The sequence below is a fragment of the Suncus etruscus genome, chromosome 12 (assembly GCF_024139225.1).
Source record: "Suncus etruscus isolate mSunEtr1 chromosome 12, mSunEtr1.pri.cur, whole genome shotgun sequence".
NCBI lineage: Eukaryota > Metazoa > Chordata > Mammalia > Eulipotyphla > Soricidae > Suncus > Suncus etruscus.
This window is the reverse complement of record NC_064859.1, coordinates 8,104,557-8,115,565: the sequence shown is the minus strand read 5'-3', so window position 1 is coordinate 8,115,565 and position 11,009 is coordinate 8,104,557. Positions and strand designations below refer to the sequence as shown.

Genomic DNA, 11,009 nt, shown 5'->3' with positions numbered 1-11,009 from the left:
GGGGCAGGCGCGCTGGTCAGAAGAGGATCTCCAGCACCAGCTTGAGCAGGCCGATGAGCAGGGTCCAGAGCAGCGAGTCCTCCTCGGGCGTGGGCTCCTCGGGCCCCGGGTCGTGCAGCGCGTCCGGGCGCGCGGCCGCGGCGTCGGGGCGCTGCTCGGGCGCGCGGTCGTAGTAGACCTTCATCTCGAACTCGCTCTCGAGGTGCGACGGGTGGCCGTAGACGCCGATGCCCACGGGCCGCTGGAAGTGGCTGGGGATGGCCACCAGGTCGCCGCCGCACGTGGCCGACTGCAGCGCGTAGTCGTCGAAGCTGGGGTGCAGCGTGGTGTCGGACACGTAGAGGTCGGCGTCGCCGCGCAGGCTGCGCATGCGCAGCACGATGCGGCCCTCGTGGTGCAGCCGCAGGTAGCTGTAGTTGCCCGCGCCGATGTGGCCCTGCACCACGTGCAGCAGCACCCAGTCGGGCGGCGCCTCCGCCTCCGCCTCCGCCTCGCCCGTCGCCGCGCAGGCCTGCGCCGCCAGCGCCAGCGCCAGCAGCAGCAGCGGGGGCGACGGCGCGCGCCGCCCGGGGGCCGTCATGGCGGACCCTGGCCGCGCCGCCCCGCCCCGCCGACGCCCGCACTCACCGCCGCCCGCCGCCCGCCGCTCGCCGCGGGGCCGGCCCTGCCACGCGAGCCGGAGCGTCGGCGTCGGGGCCGAGGGCCGCGCCGGAGGAGCCGGAAGCGAGGCGAGGGCGCCGGAAGCGACCGCCGAGCTCTCGCGAGATCGGGCGGGGCGGGCGGCGGCGGGGGCGGGGCCTCCCCAGGCGCTCCCGGAAGTGGCTGGGCCGCCCGTCTGCGCGCTCCCTCGGCCGTCGCTTCGGGCCGGGCTTCGGGCTCTTCGGCGCTCGGGGAAGGAGGGCCCCGGGGCTGCCGGGGCACGGGCGAGGTCAGAGGCGCGCCCCCGAGTGAGCGGACGGAGGTGGCTGAGTGGGGGCCCGCGGAGGGACCGAGGCCAGGGACCGCGGCCCGGGCGGGAAGGAGGCCGCCGCGGCCGGCCTCGGGGGAGCCGGCGCCGCCCCGGACTGCGCCACTCGCGGCCCCAGCCTCGGCCGGCCCGCCGCAGCCCCCTGCCCGGGGCCGACTGCACTCGCAGCCCCGCTCTCCGCCCGGCTCCGCGCCGCCGACAGCCCGTGCCTGCCGCTGGTTCTTCGAGCTCCCTCTCAGCCGTCGCTCGGCGACGTTCTTTCAGTTCGGGGCCAGGCCCTTCCTGGGCACCTCTGGCGGAGGCTCTGGCCGACATCTGTCTCCTCGCCCCTCGAAGGAGGGACGAGCTGAGGTCCAGGCGGCGCGGCGCGAGGGCCATTTCAGATTCAATGACATGACATGAGACTTCTGGTCCTTCCTGTCCATGTCCACTCGTCGGCACTAAGGCAGCTCCTGAATCAGTGATCGCTTAATTGGCTTTTTTATTTTTCATTTCTCTGTTCGCCTCTTGGCCACACCCGGTGATGCTCAGGGGTTACTCCTGCTAGGCGCTCAGAAATCGCTCCTGGCTGGGGGACCCTATGGACGCCAGGGATCGAACCCAAGTCCGTCCTAGGCTAGCCACGCAAGGCACACAGACACCTTATGCCTTGCGCCACCGCTCCGGCCCCTGTTTCATGGACTTTTAAGGACAACGGCTTTGGAGCCATCAAGTTAGTCCTGGCTGGCAGCAATCTGCAATTATATTGCAAATCACTATAGATTGATTTGCTTGCTCAATTAGAAAATAACGATTACTCTCTCGCTCACTTTGTTTCTTAGTCACGATAATAGCAATTGGTTTAGGAAGACCTTCTGACCTGCCAAGTATCATTCTGGGAAAGTGCCTCGAACATCACTGATAGGTCTTTACAGTGCCTCTTTGGGGGTGTTTGTCTTTTGAATACCCAGGAGGCTAAGCAAGATCAGAGAGCAATTTGATGGTGACATTAAAGACTTGTTATATCAGGGACTGGAAAATGATGGTAGGAGTGAAGTGATACAGAACAACAGAATTCCTAGTGTATTTCTTTTTCTCTGGGAATTAGGGAGATGAATTCCAAGACCTGATGCATGTTGTGCAATAGTTTAGTAACAGCAAAATATTATTGTGTATATTAAACATACAGATGTATTCTTTGTACTCAGGTTGAAAATGGAAGAACAAATTTTCTCTCAGAATGATGGCTGTGTAGATGACACAGTCATAGAGAAGTACTTGATTGTATCTAAGAAGTCTGCTTCCCATGTTCAGCTTGCCTGCAGTAGGCAGTATTGTGCTTTCCCTTTGGATGGAAATGAACTTTGCGTGTGTAACACAATAAGTCCTACATACCAGGTATTTTAAATATTGTGCTTTTTGTTAGATCAGATGACACCAAGAATGTGACCATCAGTTTGCTACTTCTGTGATTGATAACCTTTTTTTTATTTAAAAAATGTAAATCATTGTGATTTACAAAGTTCTTCATAGTTGAGTTTCAGACATAAAATGAATCAGGGCCAAGCCCACCACCAGAGATGACCTTTTTCCACCAATGGTCCTAGAGTGTATCCCATACCAATACCCTTTGCCCTCAGCCTGCCAGTATAACAAGCCCATTTAAAGTTTAGATTGTTGGGGTCGGAGTGATAGCAAGTGGTAGGATGTTTGCCTTGCACGTGGTTGACCTGGGGCGAATCCAGGTTTGATTTCCAGCATCCCATATGGTCCCCTGAGCCTGCCAGGAGTAACCCCTGAGCCTGCCAGGAGTAACCCCTGAGCACTGCCAGGTGTGGCCTAAAACAAACAAAAAGTTTAGATTTTTAGAATTTGGGTCTCTTGATTCCATTGTTGTTGACTTTGGCTTGGGTATTTAGTTCTGTCCTTTTTTTTTAAATCTCCACCATTGCACCTAAGACTGCTTGGACCCTAATCCCCAAACTTTCATGTTTGTGTTTCTCCTCCTCCATTCAGTTTCTTTCCTTCTCCCCACTATACTCTGAAGCTAAAGGTGTTCGAGACAACTTCATTTGGACCATTGCATTTCTTCGTGCAGTTATTCTAAATACCACATATAAGTAATATTCTATATCCTTTTTTGTTTGTTAGTTTGTTTTTGTTTTGGGGCCACACCCAGTGACGCTCAGGAGTGACTCCTGGCTATGCGCTCAGAAACTGCTCCTGGCTTGGGGATCAAACTGCAGTCCTTCCTAGATGACTGTGTGCAAGGCAGATGCCCTATTGCTTGCACCACTGCTCTGGCCCCTATATCCTTCTTCTGTCTTACTTCATTTAACATTCAAGTTTCATCCATGTTGCAGAAAATTGCGTGTGATACAATGATTGCATCATTCCTTAAAGCTATGTAGTAGTCCAGCTTTTGTGGAAACCAATATGAAGATTCCTCAAAAAACTGGAAATTTAGTTGCTCTAGGAACACAAAAACACAACAATGCCTCCTGCACACCTATATTCATTGCAGCACTATTTACAATAGCCAGAATCTGGAAACATCCCAGATGCCCAACAACAGATGGCTAAAGAAACTGTGGTACATTTACACAATGGAATACTATGCAGCATTCAGAAGAAAAATGAAGTCATGAAAATACATGGATGGGTATAGAAACTATTATGCTGCGTGAAATATGTCAGAGGGAGAGAGATAGACACAGAATAATCTCACTCAACTTGAGTTTTAAGAAAAATAAAATACTGGGCTGGAGTGATAGCATAGCTGTAGGGTGTTTGCCTTGCACACAGCTGACCCAGGATGGACCTCAATTTGATATTTGGCATCCCATATGGTCCCCCAAGCCAGGAGCGATTTCTGAGCGCATAGCCAGGAGTAATCCCTGAGTGCCACCGGGTGTGGCCCAAATAATAAACAAACCAAAAAAAAAAAAAAGAAAGAAAAGAAAAGGTATTATTGTAATAATACCCAGAGACAATAGAGATGAAGGCTGGAAGGACTGGCCCATAATATGAAGCTTACCACAAAAAATGGTGAGTGCAGTTAGAGAAATAACTACGCTGACAGCTATCATGACAATGTTAGTGAGTGAGAGAAATAGAATGCCTGCCTTGAATACAGGCAAGGGGTAGGAGAGGAGGGAGTTGGAGGTCATCGGTGGTGGGAATGTTGCACTGGTGAAGGGTTTTTTTTCTTCTTTATAACTAAAACCTAACTACAAACATGCTTGTAATCATGGTGCTTAAATAAAAATATTATCAAAAAATAATCTTAGCATAGGGAAACATAGTTGAAGTTAGGTCTCTTGTCTCACTGCACACTTCTATTTCTATTTGTGATTTGCTTCTATTTTTAGTTTATTATGTGTTATTATTTTTATCCTCTTGACTTTATAGAGTTATGCTTGTGTCTCATCATGTGATCTGTCTTGGAGAATGTACCATACTCACTGGAGAAAAATCTGAGTTTAGTTTTTTGAGAATGAACTATCTATATATAAAGCCATATGTATGAATATATATGTGTGTGTAATAATCACTGTGTGGATTATTTCTCACGTCAGCGTTTGCTTCCAGACCTGCATCTCACCAGATCCTCATTTTTTTTGGAGTCCTGGGTTCCACTAGCAATACTATGTACTCTGATATTACTATGGTTATTCAGGACTTTTTGTTTTGTTTTTTGGGGGGACACACCTGATTGATGCTCAGGGGTTACTCCTGGCTATGCACTCAGAAATTGCCCCAGGCTTCAGGAGCCCATATGGGACACCCTGGTTCATCCTAGGCTAGTGCTTGAAAGGCAGACGCTTTACCTCTAGTGCCACCTCTCTGGCCCCTATTCAGGACTTCGTTTTGTTTTGTTTTTTTTTTGGGCCACACCCGGCGGTGCTCAGGGGTTACTCCTGGCTGTCTGCTCAGAAATAGCTCCTGGCAGGCATGGGGGACCATATGGGACACCGGGATTCTAACCAACCAGCTCTGGTCCTGGATCAGCTGCTTACAAGGCAAACGCTGCTGTGCTATCTCTCCGGGCCCTATTCAGGACTTTTTGAGGAAATTACTTGCGTAAAGAATTGTCTTCCAACCTTTGACTTTGAATCCATGTTTGCTCTGACTATTTAAATGTGTTTCTTTTTAGAAATTTAATCTATTTAGGGGCTGGAGTGATAGCATAGCGGTAGGGTGTTTGCCTTGCATGCAGTAGGACAGACAGTGGTTCGAATCTCGGCGTCTCATATGGTCCCCTGAGCCTGCTGGGGCGATTTCTGAGCGTAGAGCCAGGAGTAGCCTCTGTGTGCTGCCGGGAATGACCCTCCCCCCCAAAAAAAGAAAGAAATATAATCTATTTAAAGAAAATGTATCACATAGTTGATCATAATACATTTGTTTCCAGAAAAATGAAACAAACTTATTGAAAAAAGAAAGAAAAAATAAAAATAAAATGGAAGAGAAAAATATAAAAGAAAGAAAATCTACAGTAGCAAGCACATTTGTGAAAATTTTTATGTCTCCAATGAAGTAATTAATACAGTGGCAGGGGTCTGGAGTAGCAGCACAGTGGCCTTATGCATAGCTGACCCAGAACAGATGCAGGTTCGATCCCCAACGTCCCATATGGTCTCCCAAGCCAGGAGCAATTTCTGAACGCAGAGCCAGGAGTAAATAAACCCTGAGTGCTTCCGGGTGTGGCCCCAAAACCAAAACCAAACAAAAAAATACAGTGGCAGAGGTTTAGTAAACTCTTGTTGTTAGCTGTCCATTCTGTTAAATTGGGGTGTTCCTTTAGGGATGATAGCATCAAACAAATGAAGTTGCCCAGAAATTTAAAACACTATTAAAACACTATTTAAATACTATTTAAAACACTTATTACTATAATGTACTCAGCTGCCAGGCCTCCTGGAAGATGAAAGATACGGGGAGAGGGTGTCTGCACTTGCTTGGAAAAGCCCTGGTAATATCAGCCCAAAACTGGCTTACTTGAAGGGTGTTCAGATCAGTGTCCCTCTCAAGTATGTTTCTTTTAGGCAGCAGAATGTTGGATTCAATTTTCTAATCTATTCTGCTATACTGTGTCTCTTAATGGGTGCATTTAATTGATTCACATTGAGAGAGACTATTGTCATGGGTTTTGTGACATACTTCTAGCAGGAATTTGGCATGTTTGTGGGATTCATCTTGTTTTAAAGTCGCCTATTTGAGTCTTCTCTTTTAGATGGTTTTGAGTCCACAAAGTTTTTGAGCTGTTGTTTATTTGCCACCCAGGACTAATTAATTGGCTCCACAACCTTTGTCCTTACAAGTAAATTCCTTAGCTGACTGAAACAATCACTGCTGACTTCCATTGTACTGATGCTCCAGAAAATTCTTACATTGGTGTCAGGGAAGCCCTCCTAGTAGTTTCCTATAGCTGTCTTGCTTTCTTAGAGTCCTGAGTACTCTTCTCCTCAAACAACTCTCCCTTTTCTGGTAGGTTCTGGGAATGAGAAATCACATACATTTTATATCTTAGGCTTGTTTTTATGTTATGTTCTATCATTCTTAATTGTTACCCTATCAAAAATCAATGTTTCTGTTATCTCTTAAGCTTTTCATTCTAAAAGGACATTACCACCCAATTACTGCTGTAGTATTTGGCAACACTGAAAATGCGCCTCTACTATGTTCTGCATCTCAGGATTATGTTATACTGTGGAATCTGGATGAATGCAGAGATAAAGTACTTCAAGGTAAATGAACATTTATAACATTGTTTAAAGATGTGCAGAGTAACAGTAAGTAAATAAAATAAACAATAACATATGAGGCTTGGGATTTTTTTTTTTTATTTCTTTAGCCTGGAAATCAGACATTTAATCTGGACCTTCTATTGGATGGCATTTGGCCCCTGCATACCAATTGATTTTTTTCTGTGTAAGAGGCTAATAGCAGCTCAACATTTTTTCTAAATTTTATGGCACTGTTATTTATCAAGTTGTTCACAATATGACCATTTCAGGCATTAAATATTCAAACCCCAGTCCCACCACCAGTGTCACTAGTATCTCCAATTTTCCACCCATCACTATATCCTGCCTCCATGCAGGCACAAGCAAATTTACTTCATATTGTTTATTATACCACAAAGAAAAATAAAATTATCATTAAAATTAAAATGATTATTTAATTATATGTAATTTAATTACATTATTAAATAATTAAAAACTCATAATAGGGAACAGAAATTCAAATACCTTGGAGTCAACTTAAAGAAGTGAAGGAGGGGCCGGGCGGTGGCGCTAAAGGTAAGGTGCCTGCCTTGCCTGCGCTAACCTTGGACGGACCGCGGTTCGATCCCCCGGTGTCCCATATGGTCCCCCAAGCCAGGAGCAACTTCTGAGCACATAGCCAGGAGTAACCCCTGAGCGTTACTGGGTGTGGCCCAAAAAAACCAAAAAAAAAAAAAAAAAGTGAAGGACCTATACGAAGAAATTATCAAAATTTAGATCAAGGCTCAATTTGAAATGATTGTTATATCTCTTTATGGAGTTACTTAAGTCAGTGTCTAAAGATTTACTGGCCTCTAGTTGGTGCTAAATGAGTCTTCTTTTTTACTGTTTAGGTTCACTGAGATTGGTAGATTTCTATGCAACTTTCCTATCTGATACTACTGGGCTGACACTACATAAAATATTGAGTTGTTGTACAGCTATGTGCAGCTGCATGGTCCAGAATATATAGATCTGAAACAAATTTGGTGGCTTGAAGATTGATAAGGTTAAGTTGCAGAGCTGGGCCATTTCTGTTGGAGGATGTAGGGTGTGATATTGGGCTACTTTGGTTCGTGCAGAAAGGAAAATCTGTCCTCCCACACTCTTTTTCAGAGAAAACCACTGAGGTATCACTTGGACCAACCTACCTGGGAATATCAAACCATTATTTTCTTTTGGAGCTTGGTGGAGGAGCCTGGCTGTTTTTCTGCTAGGAAAATGGTGGCCCTGGGTAGGGGTTCTGGGTCAACTCACTTTTTTTTGTGGGGGAGCATACCCGGCAGTGCTCTGGAGCTACTTCTATTTCTGCATTTAGAAATTACTCATGACTATATGGGATGCCAGGGATCCAATCTGAGTTCGCTGTGTGCAAAAGTCATACCTGCTATGCTATTTATCTGGCCCCTCAGGGCCAGAGTAATAGCACAGTTGTAGGGCATTTGCCTTGCACACAGTAGACCTGGGACTGACCTGGGTTCGATTCCCAGCATCCCATATGGTCCCCTGAGCCTGCCAGGAGTGATTTCTGAGCACAGAGCTAGGAGTAACCAGGAGTAATCCCTGAGTGCCTCTGGGTGTGGCTCATTTTTTAAATGATACCCATTGCTTACTTCAAAACCTGTAGTTTTTAAAAAAAATTTTTTTTAATTTTTTTTAAACTTTATTAATTCATTGATTGACTGGTTTCTGAGCCACACGCAGAGGATCTCAGGGGTCATTCCTGGTTCTACACTTAGAAATCAACCCCTGCAGGCTGGGGGACCATATGGGATGCTGGGAATCGAACCAGGTCCCTTCCAGGTCAGCCGCATACAAGGCAGATGACCCACCGCTGTACTATCTTTCCATCCCCATTTTTTTTGAACTCTGATAACATGCTGGCTATTTGAAATATATATTTTTTACACAGTGGTGGATTTACAAAAACAAAGAACAAGAACACATGCAGTGACTAGGTCTCTTACCATGTATGAAGTCAACTTGCACTAAGCACCCTATATGCTCCCCTGAGCTCTGCCGGAAGTTAGCCCTGAGTTATAATTTATAGAATTACACTAAAAAGAAGTTTCTAGGGATCTTAGACAATAGGCAGTAGTATTTTTCTGCCCATCTTTTTTTATTTGGTAATATCTTCCCAGCAGTATCAGTATATCATGTATAGACACATTGATGATAAAAAAAACTTAGATACAGAGAACACATATATATGTTATAAAATACTTAAGCACACATACAAATGAGGTACAAAGTACAGAGTCCACATATAAAATTCAAGTATTTAATATACCCACAGATACATTCACATGCATACACATTATAAATACTTGGAAACAGCAAATATACAAGCATGTAAAGTATTTAATACTAATAAAGTGTACATATGCATGTACTCAGACATAGAACATATGTATTAATTTCAGAATACATGAACACAGGTTATACATGGTGGCAAAATATAAAGTACATTATCAAACAACACAAATTATATAATACTCAGTCATAGCAACACATATGGTCAAGACATAAAGACAATTCTTTGGATATGACACTTTTGTGCACATAAACTGATCAAGTAGCATTTGAGCAAGAGGGAGGGTGGTGGTAGACAGGGACACTGACCAATGGAGCTGCATTTTAGGAGGAGAGATTCATCTACGCGAGGTAAACTCAGAACTCCTGCACTCATTTAATGTATATATGACTAAGTACAGATATTTACAAAAGCACATCATATTCATATACATAGAATACACACATGTAAAACAAAGTATTTAGACAGATACACCATATAAAATACATAATAGTGCTTATACACATTTTCTGTACTACTCAGACATGAAAGTTTTCAATGCCCATGGAAAATACATAATATATTTAAAGTACAAAATGTTCAGACATGAGAGCACACATATAAACTACATAATAGAGATCAAATTCATAATAATAATTCTAACATGGAACATGTATACAAAATAAGGAACATATGGGTGGGGAGCTAGCTGAACCAGCCAATGAAAGGTTGGGATGATTAATGAAAAGAAAGAAAAAAAGAAAAAGCACAACAATACAAGGGACTTGATTTAAACTGATGGCTTTATTTGGGAACCAAAAATCTTTTTTTTTTTTTTTTTTTTTTTTTGTGTGTGGTTTTTGGGTCACACCCGGCAGTGCTCAGGGGTTATTCCTGGCTCCAGGCTCAGAAATTGCTCCTGGCAGGCACAGGAGGACCATATATGGGACACCGGGATTCGAACCGATGACCTCCTGCATGAGAGGCAAACGCCTTACCTCCATGCTATCTCTCCGGCCCCGGGAACCAAAAATCTTAAGTAATCTTTTGAACCTTGAACCACGTTTTCCCCAGAAATTATGCCATTTTATTTTCTAGTAAAATTTGGGGGGGAAGGTTATGTTACTGAGAAATGAACTGAGATGAATATGTGGAAGTTTTATTTAATGGCAGAGTGTACTAGAAATATGAAAGCCTGCAGGAGATTTTAAATTACAACTCTTGTTAAAACTTTTTAAAAGATTGTGAAATTACCAAAATGCACATGAAATCAAGTTTTAATATACTGTATGATGGGTGGATGATGAGGCTGTCCATTGTACCATTTCTTTCTTTGAATTTTCAGGCATGGTTTGGAAGTGCAAGAACTCTGTAACATTAATAAATTCAATAAAAATTAAATATATGGATTTTGAAAAAAAATAAAGAACATATACTCAGCTCCTGTACTAAGCTACATATTGCTCAGATACAAAAAGCATGCACTCATGTAAATAAATATTCAGATGCAGAGCACATCTACACATATGAAACATACTCAGAAAGCACATACACATTTATAAAATAAATACTATTCAGACAGCAAAGATGCAAAACTAAAGATTCTCATATCCTAAGTATACAAACTATGAAATGCCTAAGATACAGAGAGTACTATAAGCTACATTATTATCAGAGGGCACATATATAAAATAAAGTACATGATACACAGACATAGATAGGACATATATATAAACTACATAATAGGGTGCAAACACAAAATATAGTATATAATTCTTGGACACAGGGCACATACATATATAAAACATATAATGCTTAGAAATACATACATTGGGGGCCGTAGAGATAACATGGAGGTAAGGCATTTGCCTTGCATGCAGAAGGATGGTGGTTCAAATCCAGGCATCCCATATGGTCCCCCGAGCCTGCCAGAAGCGATTTCTGAGCATAGAGCTAGGAATAATGCTTGAACACTGCCAGGTGTGACCCCAAAAAAGAAATACAT

At 44.1% G+C, this 11,009-nt stretch overlaps 2 protein-coding genes across 2 annotated transcripts in view; one reads left to right on the top strand and one right to left on the bottom strand.

Moving 5' to 3' along the window:
* Window positions 1-16: 16 nt before the first annotated feature.
* C12H6orf120 (chromosome 12 C6orf120 homolog) lies at window positions 17-580 on the bottom strand. The gene has a single exon (XM_049785022.1). The coding sequence runs from the start codon at window positions 578-580 to the stop codon at window positions 17-19; it is 564 nt and encodes a 187-aa protein (XP_049640979.1).
* WDR27 (WD repeat domain 27) overlaps window positions 579-11,009 on the top strand; it is a 103,420-nt gene continuing 92,989 nt past the window's right edge. Inside the window, exons 1-3 of the mRNA XM_049785021.1 lie at window positions 579-1,318; window positions 2,155-2,344; window positions 6,552-6,693. Of these exons, the coding sequence (XP_049640978.1) occupies window positions 579-1,318; window positions 2,155-2,344; window positions 6,552-6,693 (1,072 nt within the window). The remainder of the gene's footprint in view (window positions 1,319-2,154; window positions 2,345-6,551; window positions 6,694-11,009) is intronic.